This window comes from Hyperolius riggenbachi, chromosome 8 (assembly GCF_040937935.1).
Source record: "Hyperolius riggenbachi isolate aHypRig1 chromosome 8, aHypRig1.pri, whole genome shotgun sequence".
Taxonomy (NCBI): Eukaryota; Metazoa; Chordata; class Amphibia; order Anura; family Hyperoliidae; genus Hyperolius; species Hyperolius riggenbachi.
This window is the reverse complement of record NC_090653.1, coordinates 296955011-296972312: the sequence shown is the minus strand read 5'-3', so window position 1 is coordinate 296972312 and position 17302 is coordinate 296955011. Positions and strand designations below refer to the sequence as shown.

The following is a 17302-nucleotide window of genomic DNA, read 5'->3' as shown; positions in this document are numbered from 1 at the left end:
TGGGACTATTGTACACCCATGCAGGTCTGGCAGGCACAGAGGAGAAGAGGTGTCAGATCTGCTGTCATTAGATTCCCGGCTGTCCTGATCACTGATCGATCACTGGGGATACAAGGATGTGAGCGCAGGACAGGAGGGGAGGTGAGTATTCTGCGATTCCTGGGACTATTGTTCACCCATGCAGGTCTGGCAGGCACAGAGGTGTCAGATCTGTGGTCTATCAGATTACCGGCTGTCCTGATCACTGATCGATCACTGGGATACAAGGATGTGAGCGCAGGACAGGAGGGGAGGTGAGTATTCTGCGATTCCTGGGACTATTGTTCACCCATGCAGGTCTGGCAGGCACAGAGGTGTCAGATCTGTGGTCTATCAGATTGTCGTCTGTCCTGATCACTGATCGATCACTGGGATACATGGATGTGAGCGCAGGACGGGAGGGGAGGTGAGTATTCTGCGATTCCTGGGACTATTGTACACCCATGCAGGTCTGGCAGGCACAGAGGTGTCAGAGCTGCTGTCATCAGATTACCGGCTGTCCTGATCACTGATCGATCACTGGGATACATGGATGTGAGCGCAGGACGGGAGGGGAGGTGAGTGTTCTGCGATTCCTGGGACTATTGTACACCCATGCAGGTCTGGCAGGCACAGAGGAGCAGAGGTGTCAGATCTGTGGTCTATCAGATTACCGGCTGTCCTGATCACTGATCGATCACTGGGGATACATGAATGTGAGCGCAGGACGGGAGGGGAGGTGAGTGTTCTGCGATTCCTGGGACTATTGTACACCCATGCAGGTCTGGCAGGTAGTCCACCCATGCAGGTCTGGCAGGTAGTCCCTTACACACTCCAATGAGTTCTGGGTCACCATGAGCTTGCTGGTTAGTCTGTAGGTCTGGCAGGCACAGAGGTGTCAGATCTGCTGTCATTAGATTACCAGCTGTCCTGATCACTGATCGATCACTGGGATACATGGATGTGAGCGCAGGACGGGAGGGGAGGTGAGTATTTTGCGATTCCTGGGACTATTGTTCACCCATGCAGGTCTGGCAGGCATAGAGGTGTCAGATCTGCTGTCCATCACATTACCGGCTGTCCTGATCACTGATCGATCACTGGGATACATGGATGTGAGCGCAGGACGGGAGGGGAGGTGAGTATTCTGCAATTCCTGGGACTATTGTACACCCATGCAGGTCTGGCAGGCATAGAGGTGTCAGATCTGTGGTCTATCAGATTGTCGTCTGTCCTGATCACTGATCGATCACTGGGATACATGGATGTGAGCGCAGGACAGGAGGGGAGGTGAGTATTCTGCGATTCCTGGGACTATTGTTCACCCATGCAGGTCTGGCAGGCACAGAGCAGCAGAGGTGTCAGATCTGCTGTCATTAGATTACCGGCTGTCCTGATCACTGATCGATAACTGGGATACAAGGATGTGAGCGCAGGACGGGAGGGGAGGTGAGTATTCTGCGATTCCTGGGACTATTGTACACCCATGCAGGTCTGGCAGGCACAGAGGTGTCAGATCTGCTGTCATTAGATTACCGGCTGTCCTGATCACTGATCGATCACTGGGATACAAGGATGTGAGCGCAGGACAGGAGGGGAGGTGAGTATTCTGTGATTCCTGGGACTATTGTACACCCATGCAGGTCTGACAGGCACAGAGGAGCAGAGGTGTCAGAGCTGCTGTCATCAGATTACCGGCTGTCCTGATCACTGATCGATCACTGGGATACATGGATGTGAGCGCAGGACAGGAGGGGAGGTGAGTGTTCTGCGATTCCTGGGACTATTGTTCACCCATGCAGGTCTGGCAGGCACAGAGCAGCAGAGGTGGAGTCTGGGCTTGCCAAAATTACTTTCCACCGACAGGCATGACATCATCACTTCCAGGCCCTCCAATGTTTGTGGTCAGGAGGGGAGAGGGAGGGGGGTTCTCTTGTGTCCCTCACATGGGTGGGGAGTGGTGGGAGCTACTGTCCAACCAGAACCTTCCGCTGCTCCCTAAATGCTGCCACAGCTCTGCGCTCTCCTCTGCTGGCTTTTTGGGTTTTGTTTTAGGCTTTGCAGAATGTCATTCCACCACAAAGGGCTCTGCGAGGAGGAGAAGTTCAACTGAGGCTGCTGGAGTGGAGGACTCGGGATGGGGGAGAGACTGATGGGGGCAGCAGGTAAAGGTCTGCAGCCCAGGCAGTGACCTGCAGGAGACCCTCACATAGTGGACATATAGAGAAACATATAGGAGACATCAGTGTCACCAGCAGTCCAGGCTGAGGGGGAAGCACAAACTTCATCACACCAGGAACTTTCTCCCACTCTCTCCAGGCACTTCCCAGGCGGCTGGGAGGAACGGGATGCCCAGAACACAAACAGGACTATCCAAGAGGACCTGTGCTTCAGCAGAGGGTAAGCCACAGCCCCTATACTGCCCTAATAATATTATTATTTATATTATTATACCATCACCCAGATGCCTATTGATCTGCATTCATACTAACTGATGAAAAGCAAAATGCTTCCAACAACCCTCCACCAGCGCAGTACTAGCCAATAAAAACCTCTGCCTGTCAGTTAATTAAGCAGCTGCCAGTTAATTGACAGTGGCTGTGGTGCTTCTGTTCTGGAAATGCAGAGATGTGCTTGTTAGATGCTAATTGGTGTGAAGTGCTGTATAAGGGGAGATACAACACACAGCAATGGCAAGAAACAAAAGGAGAGAGGGCTCTGCCCTAGCTAGCTCACAATATAAAAGATGTACATTTCATTTTTACAACAAAAACTCCACAAACATCCTCAAAATAATTACTATGAAAATGAAGCTAGGCATTGGCAGACTTAGGAGTGCTAAAAACTGCTTAAAATAAGGCTCTGACAAACAACACATTATACTTGCCTTAATTATTTTACTTCTGTTATATAACAAAAGCTGCAGCTAGTTTACTATCAGTACAGGCACAGACTAACAGCTTACACTGTACATACAGGAGGCAGCAGAGATCAGCACACACTGCAGCTAGTTTACTATCAGTACAGGCACAGAGTAACAGCTTACACTGTACATACTGGAGGCAGCAGAGATCAGCACACACTGCAGCTAGTTAACTATCAGTACAGGCACAGAGTAACAGCTAATACTGTACATACTGGGGGTAGCAGGGATCAGCACACATTGTAGCTAGTTTACTATCAGTACAGGCACAGAGTAACAGCTTATACTGTACATACTGGAGGTAGCAGAGATCAGCATACACTGCAGCTAGTTTATTATCAGTACAGGCACAGAGTAACATGTTATACTGTACATACTGGGGGTAGCAGGGATCAGCACACATTGTAGCTAGTTTACTATCAGTACAGGCACAGAGTAACAGCTTATACTGTACATACTGGAGGTAGCAGAGATCAGCACACACTGCAGCTAGTTTACTATCAGTACAGGCACAGAGTAACAGCTTATACTGTACATACTGGAGGCAGCAGAGATCAGCACACACTGCAGCTAGTTTACTATCAGTACAGGCACAGAGTAATACCATATACTGTACATACTGGAGGCAGCAGAGATCAACACACACTGCAGCTAGTTTACTATCAGTACAGGCACAGAGTAAAATCTTATACTGTACATACTGGAGGCAGCAGAGATCAGCACACACTGCAGCTTGTTTACTATCAGTACAGGCACAGAGTAACAGCTTATATTGTACATACTGGAGGTAGCAGAGATCAGCACACACTGCAGCTAGTTTACGATCAGTACAGGCACAGAGTAACACCATACACTGTACATACTGGAGGCTGCAGAGATCAGCACACGCTGCAGCTAGTTTACTATCAGTACAGGCACAGAGTAACAGCTTATATTGTACATACTGGAGGTGGGAGGGATCAGGACACACTGCAGCTAGTTTGCTATCAGTACAGGCACAGACTGACAGCTTACACTGTACATACTGGAGGTAGCAGAGATCAGCACACGCTGCAGCTATTTTACTATCAGTACAAGCACAGAGTAACAGCTTATACTGTACATACTGGGGCAGCAGAGATCAGCACACGCTGCAGCTAGTTTACTATCAGTACAGGCACAGAATAACAGCTTATACTGTACACACTGGAGGCAGCAAAGATCACCACACGCTGCAGCTAGTTTACCATCAGTACAGGCACAGAGTAACAGCTTATACTGTACATACTGGAGGCAGCAGATATCAGCACACACTGCAGCTAGATTACTATCAGTACAGGCACAGAGTAACAGCTTATACTGTACATACTGGAGGCAGCAGAGATCAGCACACACTGCAGCTAGTTTACTATCAGTACAGGCACAGAGTAACAGCTTATACTGTACATACTGGAGGCAGCAGAGATCAGCACATGCTGCAGTTAGTTTACTATCAGTACAGGCACAGAGTAACAGCTTATACAGTACATACTGGAGGCAGCAGAGATCAGCACACGCTGCAGCTAGTTTATTATCAGTACAGGCACAGAGTAACAGCTTATACTGTACATACTGGAGGCAGCAGAGATCAGCACACGCTGCAGCTAGTTTACTATCAGTACAGGCACAGAGTAACAGCTTATACTGTACATACTGGAGGCAGTAGAGATCAGCACACACTGCAGCTAGTTTCCTATCAGTAGAGACGCAGAGTAACAAGAAGAACAAGGCTCAGGTGTGTCAGAAGGGGACAATCTCCTCTCTTATCGCATTGTTCTGCCTGCAGTATGTATTCATGTGTAACGCACACAGCTCCTTTCCTCAGCAAGGTTCACCTTGTATGTTTATTTTCTGAGAATGGAGAATTCGGATTTCCTGCAGAATAAAGTGACAGTGGCACCCCGGCGTGCTCTCGTGCAGGTTGGGATCTTTACCAATTGCTCAGTGTAATGGTTTGTCTCAGTAACTTTCATCTGTACCGTGAAATGAGAATGCAGTTTATTCACAAACCATTGTCAGAAATTGTCTCTCACGCCTCAGCTAGTGAGGCCCCAACAAGGAAATACAGATAAATAATGTGAAATAACAACTAAGATGATCGGGACACCATTATTATGCTTCTCATTCTGTAGATAGAGGTGAGGAGAGCGCAGCGGTGGGATAAGAGATGTAGGAACGCTCTTCCTCTGCTGACAGCTGTACAGATCTCCGTCCGGCCGCACGGCCAGGGAATCCGCGTCCATCATTATCCGTCTGTCACACTAATGCCTCCCCCGCACTCTGTGGTCACATGGGTACCTTGGTGACAAGAGGACAAAATCGCAAAATGCTATCGCAATGTGATTGCGCTGCGACTTTCACTGGATGCCGGGAACACGAGGGGAAAACACAGAAAACTGGCAGCATGCAGGAAAACGATGAGGCAAAATCGCATCGCACCAGTACAAAACGGTACTGTTCTTAATGAAAATCGCAAATTGCAATCGCATAACAGAATTAATTAAAAATCGCAATCACAAACGCCAGCGTTTGCGATTTTTCATTAATTCTGTTATGCGATTTGCGATTTTCATTTTCGTTTGCATTGCATTATCATTGTAAAAATTGCTCCAGAAAGCGATTGCGATTTGCGATTTACAAATCGAATCACTATAGTGGAAAATACTTCTCAAGATTTTTATGATAAAGTAACAACCCTAGCGATTTAAAAAATCACTAGCGATTTGCGATTTTGCGATTCAGCCATCGCAATCGCTCTAGTGAAAAAGGGCCCTCAGCATGCAATCGTGAAACGCAGCAGTATCGCACACTGTGTAACACAGGCCGCAGGAACGCAGGGAGGGCAGGCAAGCCCTAACTGGGAGGTAAGTGTGGGATTCCTGCGCTGCAAGGCATGAGTGCTTGCCAGTACACCCCTGTGTCTCCATGCAGAGTTATGTCACACACTGCAGGATGCCAGTGTCACCATGGCAACCGGGAGCAACACTCTACAGCACCAACTGCTTCCCTGCGGCTAATTCCAAAACAACAGCAATAACTTCATTATAAGAGGCGGGAGTAACTGAACACCCAGTACAGGCTCTGCGTGTATAGAATCAGAATGACCTTACTTCTGTGGTCAGGCTGCACGCTGTCTGTATGGTCAAGTAGCATGCTGGCTGCATGATCAGGCTGCACGCTGGCTGTGCGGTCAGGCTGCACGCTGGCTGTACGGTCAGGCTGCACGCTGGCTGTAGGGTCATGCTGCTGCTGGCTGTACGGTCAGGCTGCACGCTGGCTGTACGGTCAGGCTGCACACTGGCTGTACGGTCAGGCTGCACGCTGGATGCACGGTCAGGCTTCATGCTGGCTGTACGGTCAGGTTGCACACTGGATGCACGGTCAGGCTGCACGCTGGCTGTACGGTCAGGTTGCACGCTGGATGCACGGTCAGGCTTCATGCTGGCTGTACGTTCAGGCTGCACGTTCAGGCTGCACGCTGGATGCACAGTCAGGCTTCATGCTGGCTGTACGGTCAAGCTGCACACTGGATGCATGGTCAGGCTGCACACTGGATGCACGGTCAAGCTGCACACTGGATGCACGGTCAGGCTGCACACTGGATGCACGGTCAGGCTGCACACTGGATGCACGGTCAGGCTGCACGCTGGCTGTACGGTCAGGCTGTACGCTGGCTGTATGGTCAGGCTGCACGCTGGCTGTATGGTCAGGCTGCACGCTGGCTGTAGGATCAGGCTGCACGCTGGCTGTTCGGTCAGGCTGCACGCTGGATGCACGGTCAGGCTGCACGCTGGCTGTACGGTCAGGCTGCACGCTGGCTGTACGGTCAGGCTGCACGCTGGATGTACGGTCAGGCTGCACGCTGGCTGTACGGTCAGGCTGCACGCTGGCTGTACGGTCAGGCTGCACGCTGGCTGTACGGTCAGGCTGCACGCTGGCTGTACGGTCAGGCTGCACGCTGGCTGTACGGTCAGGCTGCACGCTGGCTGTACGGTCAGGCTGCACGCTGGCTGTACGGTCAGGCTGCACGCTGGCTGTACAGTCAGGCTGCACACTGGATGCACAGTCAGGCTGCACACTGGATGCACAGTCAGGTTCATGCTGGCTGCACGGTCAGGTTGCACACTGGATGCACAGTCAGGCTGCACACTGGATGCACAGTCAGGCTGCACACTGGATGCACAGTCAGGCTGCACACTGGATGCACAGTCAGGCTGCACACTGGATGCACAGTCAGGCTGCACGCTGGCTGTATGGTCAGGTTGCACGCTGGCTGTACGGTCAGGCTGCAGGTTGGTTGCACAGCCATGCGGGCACAATAGTTGTACAGACAGGCACCCGTACCCTGCGGCAATAACAGATGTACACACACAGGTCTGGTGATTGCTGGATTGGGATCTGCATGTCTTGGCTGCGGATGGAATAACCTGCGGGGAAAGCGTTATTGCGTGGGGGTTTACGAGCATGGTGATGATGTCAGAGGTTGGGGCGGTGCCACTTGCTGTAACAATCACAGGGCATTGTTCTGTGTGCCAGGGAACTGATGCCATTCTGAACATAAGGAGGAACTCCGCATCATATGAACGGGTCTCTACATTATACATGGGTTTTATCACTTTCTGACATTACTTTAAAGGTGCAAACACATGTTGGATTTTTCCAAACGATTGACCGTCCGGTCGTATGGACGTCAATTCGGGCGTGTATATGGTCGGCCATTCAAATCCAGTCTCATCAGGTGAATGACCACCCGACCAGTTACACACACCTGATTTGACGTCCAAATAACCGGATGTTCAAATGACCGGACGTTTGGAAAAATCAGACGTGTGTATGAGCCTTTAAGGTGTCCATATATTATGCAATCTTCCTGGTAGACCATTCCATACAATAATTTTGGGTTGAATCAACTATGTTCCATTATGGCCAACCGATTGAAATTGCCCGACATCTGGTCGGTCATAAAGGAATCGGGGCCACAATCTCCATCGACACAGCGTATGGAGGCACAACATCTGTCAGATCGATAAGTGAAGGCGAATCCCCTGGATCTCGCTTGCAGTGTGTGGGGCCACTAGTCCTTCCATTGTCACACTGTAGCTGATCACCCAATAAAGTTAAAGGATTAATTGTTGGATGGAAAATCCAGTAATATATGGGCACTGTTACTCCAGCGAGAAAGCTGATCATGTCTCCAGCAACACAAACACCGACCAATCGACCAATCATTCCTCGAGTCACATGATCAGGGGTAAGGGGGTGGCAGCATCGGGGTCCCGACATCAAATCTCTCCTCACCCACTATGTATTTTTGCCCCAGGTTTGCACGGATTTCAGGTGTGCATACGAGGTACTATCAAGTCAATGGATTGTCCATTTTTTTTCCCGATAGAGAAAAACTATTCATTTTTCTTTTTGTAAATCTGTTTGGATTGTTGGAAAAGTCTGATAGGAAAATACGAGACAGAATGTTTTATTCATTTATATCAATTAAGAAAAGCGTATCAGTGTATAGTATGTAATGATTCAGTCCAGCACAAATATCCGTCAGATCTCTCTGGTCGGAAACAATGAACCATCTGCGGCCTCCGTCATTCCAACGACCACAAACCCCAGCGATCCCTCAGGCCCCGCCCACACCTGTCAGCGCACATCACGATTTTGCATGACTAATTCAGTGGGTGTTTACGAGCATTGTGATGATGTCATAGGTTGGGGCATTGCAACAATCAAAGTCCATTGCATTACATTTTCCGTCACCAATCGCAAAATGCGATTGTGTTTTGCGTCTGGTTCTATTATTAGCAATTGCGATTTTACTTTACTTATTTCGGCGATTGCGTTTTGTGATTGTCATTTTAGTGAATGAAGATTGCGACACAATCACCAGGAAAACGCTGCAATCAGCGCCTTTGTGATCGGTGATAATCGCCAACGTGCCACAATTGTTCCAGTGATATTAATCCCACAGGATTACTTGTGCAGATCGCCGGCAATCGGCAAAGTGCGAATCGCGGGCAAAAAGCGTGTGAGTGTGAATCGGCCCTTAAAGGATACCCGAGGTGACATGTGACATAATGAGATAGACATGGGTATGTACAGTGCCTAGTTCACAAATAACTAGGCTGTGTTCCTTTTTTTCTTTCTCTGCCTGAAAGAGTTAAATATCAGGTATGTAATATGATTAGATGATAAGAAATTCCACCTATAAAACACTTTCCTGGCAGAAAATGGCTTCTGAGAGCAGGAAAGAGATAAAAAGGATCAATAGTTCATAGAGTTTAGTTCTGGCATACTTCAATAAATGTGTCACTGAGTAAAAACGATAAAACTGTTAAAAATTAAAAAGTAGATTTAAACATAAAATAAAACTTTGGAATACCTTAAAAAGTAATTTTAAGGAGAAGGAAGATAGATACAATTGTTCCCCAAAACAATTGCCTTTCAGCTTTTTAGCATACAGCACGACTACTGTGCAAACATCTCCCAGACAGAGCCCAGCCTTTCTATTGTTCCAGCTGAAGAGGCGGTTGATTTCTGGGGTCCCCCTTTGCCTCTTCATCGTCCCCCGGCGGGGAGACATCAGCTGATGTGACTTGTTACCCGGTTACCAGCGATTGAGGCTGGAGAGGCGGGATTTGCGAATGCTGTGACCACACAGACTGACAGATCATTATTCTCCGCTCAGCACATTCGAGATCACAGACAGCTTCACTTTATTTTACTATAAAGAATGATAAATACACAGATAGAAGCCCAGCGCTCCCTGACACAAGAGATCTTTATTTCTGCATTTATTTGCACTGCAGGACGGGCTGACGTGGGCGACCAGCGGCCAAACCAGAATAAGTCACAGGTCTCAGCTACCTCTACTGGCAGGACTGCTTACACTAATACATCTATCCTAATACATCTCTGCAAACACAAGGAGGTAAAAGTATTTAGATTACCACCAAATAATCATGAGGCCCAGAATCTGTGTCCTCCATCATTATATTACTACAAAGTATAAGCTCTGCCTGTACGGATAGTAAACTAGCTGCAGTGTGTGCTGATCTGTTACCTCCAGTTTGTACAGTATAAGCTGTTACTATGTGCCCGTACTGATAGTAAACTAGCTGCAGTGTGTGCTGATCTCTGCTACCTCCAGTATGTACAGTATAAGCTGTTACTATGTGCCCGTACTGATAGTAACCTAGCTGCAGTGTGTGCTGATCTCTGCTGCCTCCAGTATGTACAGTATAAGCTGTTACTCTGTGCCTGTACTGATAGTAAACTAGCTGCAGTGTGTGCTGATCTCTGCTACCTCCAGTATGTACAGTATAAGCTGTTACTATGTGCCCGTACTGATAGTAACCTAGCTGCAGTGTGTGCTGATCTCTGCTGCCTCCAGTATGTACAGTATAAGCTGTTACTCTGTGCCTGTACTGATAGTAAACTAGCTGCAGTGTGCGCTGATCTCTGCTGCCTCCAGTATGTACAGTATAAGCTGTTATACTCTGTGCCTGTACTGATAGTATACTACCTGCAGTGTGTGCTGATCTCTGCTGCCTCCAGTATGTAACGTATAAGCTGTCACTCTGTGCCTGTACGGATAGTAAACTAGCTGCAGTGTGTGCTGATCTCTGCTCCCTCCAGTATGTACAGTATAAGCTGTTACTCTGCGCCTGTACTGATAGTAACCTAGCTGCAGTGTGTGCTGATCTCTGCTGCCTCCAGTATGTACAGTATAAGCTGTTACTCTGTGCCTGTACTGATAGTAAACTAGCTGCAGTGTGTGCTGATCTCTGCTCCCTCCAGTGTGTACAGTATAAGCTGTTACCCTGTGCCTGTACTGATAGTAACCTCGCTGCAGTGTGTGCTGATCTCTCCTGCCTCCAGTATGTACAGTATAAGCTGTTACTCTGTGCCTGTACTGATAGTAAACTAGCTGCAGCGTGTGCTGATCTCTGCTACCTCCAGTATGTACAGTATAAGCTGTTACTCTTCGCCTGTACTGATAGTAAACTAGCTGCAGTGTGTGCTGATCTCTGCTGCTCCCAGCATGTACAGTATAAGCTGTTACTCTGTGCCTGTACTGATAGTAAACTAGCTGCAGTGTGTGCTGATCTCTGCTACCTCCAGTATGTACAGTATACGCGGTTACTCTGTGCCTGTGCTGATAGTAAACTAGCTGCAGTGTGTGCTGATCTCTGCTACCTCCAGTATGTACAGTATAAGCTGTTACTCTGTGCCTGTACTGATAGTAAATTAGCTGCAGTGTGTGCTGATCTCTGCTGCCCCCAGTATGTACAGTATAAGCTGTTACTCTGTGCCTGCACTGATAATAAACTAGCTGCAGTGTGTGTTGATCTCTGCTACCTCCAGTATGTACAGTATAAGCTGTTACTCTGTGCCTGTACTGATAGTACACTAGCTGCAGTGTGTGCTGATCCCTGCTACCTCCAGTATGTACAGTAGTAGCTGTTACTCTGTGCCTGTACTGATAGTAAACTAGATACAGTGTGTGTTGATCTCTGCTACCTCCAGTATGTACAGTATAAGCTGTTACTCTGTGCCTGTACTGATAGTAAACTAGTTGCAGTGTGTGCTGATCTCTGCTGCCTCCAGTATGTACAGTATAAGCTGTTACTCTGTGCCTCTACTGATAGTAGACTAGCTGCAGTGTGTGCTGATCTCTGCTGCCTCCAGTATGTACAGTATAAGCTGTTACTCTGTGCCTGTACTGATAGTAAACTAGCTGCAGCATGTGCTGACCTCTGCTACATCCGGTATGTACAGTATAAGCTGTTACTCTGTGCCTCTACTGATAGTAAACTAGCTGCAGTGTGTGCTGATCTCTGCTGCCTCCAGTATGTACAGTATAAGCTGTTACTCTGTGCCTGTACTGATAGTAAACTAGCTGCAGTGTGTGCTGATCTCTGCTGCCTCCAGTATGTACAGTATAAGCTGTTACTCTGTGCCTGTACTGATAGTAAACTAGCTACAGTGTGTGCTGATCTCTGCTACCTCCAGTATGTACAGTATAAGCTGTTACTCTGTGCCTGTACTGATACTAAACTAGCTGCAGTGTGTGCTGATCTCTGCTGCCTCCAGTATGTACAGTATAAGCTGTTACTCTGTGCCTGTACTGACAGTAAACTAGCTGCAGTGTGTGCTGATCTCTGCTGCCTCCAGTATGTACAGTATAAGCTGTTACTCTGTGCCTGTACTGATAGTAAACTAGCTGCAGTGTGTGCTGATCTCTGCTGCCTCCAGTATGTACAGTATAAGCTGTTACTCTGTGCTTGTACTGATAGTAAACTAGCTGCAGTGTGTGCTGATCTCTGCTGCCTCCAGAATGTACAGTATAAGCTGTTACTCTGTGCCTGTACTGATAGTAAACTAGCTGCAGTGTGTGCTGATCTCTGCAAGCTCCAGTATGTACAGTATACGCTGTTACTCTGTGCTTGTACTGATAGTAAACTAGCTGCAGTGTGTGCTGATCTCTGCTGCCTCCGGTATGTACAGTTTAAGCTGTTACTCTGTGCCTGTACTGATAGTAAATTAGCTGCAATGTGTGCTGATTTCTGCAAGCTCCATAGTTAAGTTCAAACCCCAGCTATCTGCATGGAGTTTGTATGTTCTCCCCATGTTGTCATGACTTTCCTCCAGGCATAATAAATGTATACTGGTAGGGTAAATGTCACTGGCCCTGGACTATGGATGTTGTATACCCGGATGGAGGATATTAGATTGCTGCAGAGCTGTGACAGAGCTGTTATATACATCTATAGTAACATGTGGCATAGTACAGATTTTTGTTAGTATGATTATTATTATTATGGTGTGTCAGTATGACTAGCAGGGAAATATCTCGTTGTATGGACAGCTCGTTATCCTCAGATCTCAGTAACTGTCTCGAGGTTTTGGGAAGTTTGCTGTAACGGTTATTGGAAGTTGTACAGATTTTCCCGTCAGGTGAGTATAGTCCAGCGAGGCGCAGCACAAAGGCCGCTGTACGTTTCCCAGACTCCATGCTGTGCTATAATTCATCCCAGCCCACAGATGTACTGCCATGGAAGTTCCCCTCAGGCCTGTTCCTGAATGCCAGCTTTGTATGGAGAGCTGTTGTCTGACTATGGTGAAGAGGATCCCTCCGTGAGTCAGACTGCTGTGCTATGCCATACAAACCTTACCCTGCTGTAACTGCAAACAAGGAAAATGCTTACTGCGGCCTCAGAACGGTCGCTGACCACAGGAGATACAGCTAAGAAAGTGTTTCACTGAATAAAACTGACCAAACCAGTAATTATTCACATTAAATTATAACGGCAAGCACACCGTCCGGCCTCCTGCGTGAGAGAAGCCTGAATCAATATCTTAAAGAACCACTATCGCAAGAAATTGAAAAATTATATACATCGAAATACAGAAATAAAAAGTACATTTCTCCCAGAGTAAAATGAGCCATACATTACTTTTCTCCTATGTTGCTGTCACTTACAGAAGGTAGTAGAAATCAGACAGAAGTGACTTGTTTTGGACTAGACCATCTTCTCATGGGGGATTCTCAGGGTTTTCTTTATTTTCAAAAGCACTTCGTGAACAGCAGTTGCTCAGTCCAACTACCAGAATGGTGTGCAAACAGGTAGGAGGGGCAGCCTGCATCTTTGTATCGATCCTTTCCAGGGAAGTGCCTTTGTAAAGAATAAATGAAATTCTGAGAATCTCCCATGAAGAGATGGACTAGTCAAAAAGCTGTCGGTTCTGTCAGATTTGTAACTACTGTAAGTGACAACAACATAGGAGAAAAGTCATCTTTAGCTCATTTTACTCTGGAACAAATCTCTTTTTTTGTGTTCATTTTAAATTTTACAGTTTTTTTGCGATAGTGGTCCTTTTTCAGTTTTTTTTTTTATTGGCGCTTGATGCCCTGAGAGCCCTGGAAGATGGCGGTAGCGCCTGTTTCGGCGCTGACCGCCGCGTGACGTGAGATTACCGTGTGTGACGGAGCGAGGTACAAGCCGGGACATACAGAAAGTTTCCATTAGGCTATGATTGGCGTGGAAGCCGTTTAATCGGTGAAAATCTCTCTTCAGAAGGTTGTAGCGGTTGTGTGCTAATCCCGGGGTGACAGCATCACTCAGCCCTGGCGTTTGTTCTTCCAGCCCCTCGCTGCGGCGCTAAGACCCTTCCTCGGCACCTCGTTATGCAGACTTGGCACCAGCCAGCTCTGGCGGTAAGAATCTCGCCTACGTGTGATTTCTGAAGATCTGAACACCATTAACTAAAGTTACAACGCAAGGGGAAAAACCAGACCGAGAAAGTAACCAACGCTGTGCGATCCGATGGAGAAAGAACGCGTTTACTTAAAGTGATCGCAGAGAGTCTTTCGCCAATTTCTGCCATCTTGAATCCTCTCCCCACGTGTATTAGCAATCAATGTCTCAGTACAGGGACTGTACACAGCAGAAACCACAAGTGTGCTACAAACCCTCCCCATATAAACCACGTCATTCACACAAATACAGATCCTAAAGTGGCGTGAGGTGAGAGGGATATGGAGGCTGCCATATTTATTTCCTCTTAAACAATACCAGTTGCCTGGCAGTCCTGCTGATCTCTTTGGATGCAGTAGTGTCTGAATCACACACCAGAAACAAGCATGCAGCTCATCCAGTCACACATCAATCAGAGCACCTGATCTGCAGAATGCTTGTTCAGGGGCTGTGGCTAAATGTATAAGGCTCGGCTCCGATGAGCGGAACGCAGCAGCCGCAGCAATGCTTTTCCTATGGGAAAGTTCACATTATTCCGTTCAGCTCCGTTCCCTGCGTTCCGCTCATCGGAGAGGACGTTCCTGACATGTGGGGATCTTGCGTTACCGCTCCACTCACGGAGCGGAACGCAAGCATACAGGCGGATGCGTCCTAATGTGAACTCGGCCTTAGAGGCAGAGGATCAGCAGGACAGCCAGGCAACTGGTATTGCTTGAAAGGAAATAAATATGGCAGACTTCATTTCACTCTAACCTGGGGTTTACTTTAAAGAGACTCCGTAACAAAAATTGCATCCTGTTTTTTTTATCATCCTACAAGTTCCAAAAGCTATTCTAATGTGTTCTGGCTTACTGCAGCACATTCTACTATCACAGTCTCTGTAATAAATCAATGTATCTTTCCCCTGTCAGACTTGTCGGCCTGTGTCTGGAAGGCTGCCAAGTTCTTCAGTGTTGTGGCTCTGCTATGAACTCCCCCTTCCAGGCCCCTCTATGCACACTGCCTGTGTATTGTTTAGATTAGGGCAGCTTCTCTCTTCTCTCTTATCTTTTACAAGCTGGATAAATCGTCCTCTGAGCTGGCTGGGCTTTCACATACTGAGGAATTACAGACAAGGGCAAAGCTGTTTGCAGGAAGAAAAGAGCAGCCTGAAACTTCAGTGCATGAGATCCGCAGGGGGAAAGAAACACACAAATGATCTCTTGAGATACAAAAGGAATGCTGTATACAGCCTGCTTGTGTATGGATGTATTTTCTATGTGTGGACATACTGTACATCAACCTACTTCCTGTTTTGGTGGCCATTTTGTTTGTTTATAAACAAACTTTTTAAAACTGTTTTTAACCACTTTTAATGCGGCGGGGAGCGGTGAAATTGTGACAGAGGGTAATAGGAGATGTCCCCTAACGCACTGGTATGTTTACTTTTGTGCAATTTTAACAATACAGATTCTCTTTAAGTAGTTAACTCAGTAACGTGCCTGGCAAGGCAAAGCTGTGTTGGCAGATGGTAATTTTATTGTCGGAGGGCGGAGCTTGAGGGGTTGGACCTGGTAATTACTGAGATATTAGGAAAAAGGTTATGTCGTTATTTCTTCACAGACAGTTATAGGGCAAATTCAGAACAAAACCTACATAATTTAATTCAATGCCGTAAAAGTCATTTGGCAAATCAAGTTCATTAATTCTAGCTTTTAACTTCACTCTGCAGCTGATATTCCAATACTTTAGCCAACTTGTTGGACATGGCAACAGTAAATGACTTGGGATGAAAGATACTCAGAATTCCACAGGGGGCGGGGTCCGTGATGATGTCAGCACTGCGTACGTAGCAGTTTAGCCTTCTCACTCCCATGTTAGCAGCAACTGACACAATGCAGCATATGGAGAGGTTCAGAGCTGTACCGAACACTGGGGAATTAATGTCACACTCAATGACCTCTTGTGTTTCCTTCACTCATTTAGATTATTTACCGTCCCATTCCCAATTGTAAGTCCAGTTTCTGCCGGAATCAGTGCTGGAAATGGCAGAGCAGCATCTCTTAAGACGTCAGCAATGGTTGCCCCATACAGACCGACATTCCCAGCATGCACTGCGAGAACAGGCCCAATACTGACCAGAATGAATCATTATTTCTCACCAACAAGCGGTTTCTATGGAAACACTGTCTGGCCTTCGGACAATTCCCATCAACCCAACCGGACTGAGAGGAATCCGTGAGTCACTCATTATCTGCGGTCGCTAAAAAACAAGGCGCCGTTTATAAGACAGCTACACTTAGTCATCACGCCTGCCGCTCATAAATACCTGCAAAGGATTCTGGGAGGCTGGACATAAATTCATCTACACAGCCCTCCTGGAGAAACACTGGAAGAGCCGGACCTCACCTCACATGTAATAGCAAGAATAATCCTGGAAGTTCCTGTGCCTTGCGGTCCACCAGGGCCCCTAGACACAGGAACTCCTTCTTCCCCTCAGCTGTCAGCCTCCTGAACTCCCTACACATATTTCCACCCCCCATCAGTGACCCTCCCCCTCAAGCTGAAGCCTGGGCAGTGTTTTGGGTCAACCCGTCCATAAGTCTTAAAGTGAACCTCCAGACTAATAACCTACTCAGCAGCACTGAGAAGGCTTGGTGTTTCTTTAACAGTTTCACAACATCAGAACTTTGTTTTTTTCCCAAGCCTCATTTTTAGCTTCACAGAAGCTAAGCTCCGCCCCATCAAAGAAATCTGCCCGGGCATTTTTCCCCTGATGCTGTGCAAAGCATGATAGGATTTCCTATGTTGTTATTCGCGTTGCCTAGCAACTGGGAGGGGTGATCAGCACACAGGACAGTTGGAACTGTGCCTCATGCACCCTCTCACCTCCTTTCATCCAAAAAGATGGCTGCCCCCATGTAATCACAAACATTTGCCTGTTCTTTTAAAACAGGGTGGGTAGAGACCAGAGACCACAAACAAAGCGAATGCATCCATTAATCCGAGTTTATTGGAGGATATTATTAGCGGAGGAGAATGGGGGACATCTGCTGCTGGAAGCTCTTGTATTCCTGGGATACTTTTACTAATATAGAAAGCG

General features: G+C 47.4%; 2 protein-coding genes across 4 annotated transcripts in view; one reads left to right on the top strand and one right to left on the bottom strand.

Annotated features, from left to right (window-relative positions):
* RALGPS1 (Ral GEF with PH domain and SH3 binding motif 1) overlaps positions 1 to 17302 on the bottom strand; it is a 574444-nt gene that overhangs the window by 282961 nt on the left and 274181 nt on the right. The gene's annotated exons all lie outside the window — the stretch shown is intronic.
* Positions 2018 to 17302, top strand: part of ANGPTL2 (angiopoietin like 2) — a 49519-nt gene continuing 34234 nt past the window's right edge. The window contains exon 1 of the mRNA XM_068249197.1: positions 2018 to 2418. Coding sequence (XP_068105298.1) covers positions 2367 to 2418 — 52 coding nt within the window. The 5' untranslated portion in view covers positions 2018 to 2366. The remainder of the gene's footprint in view (positions 2419 to 17302) is intronic.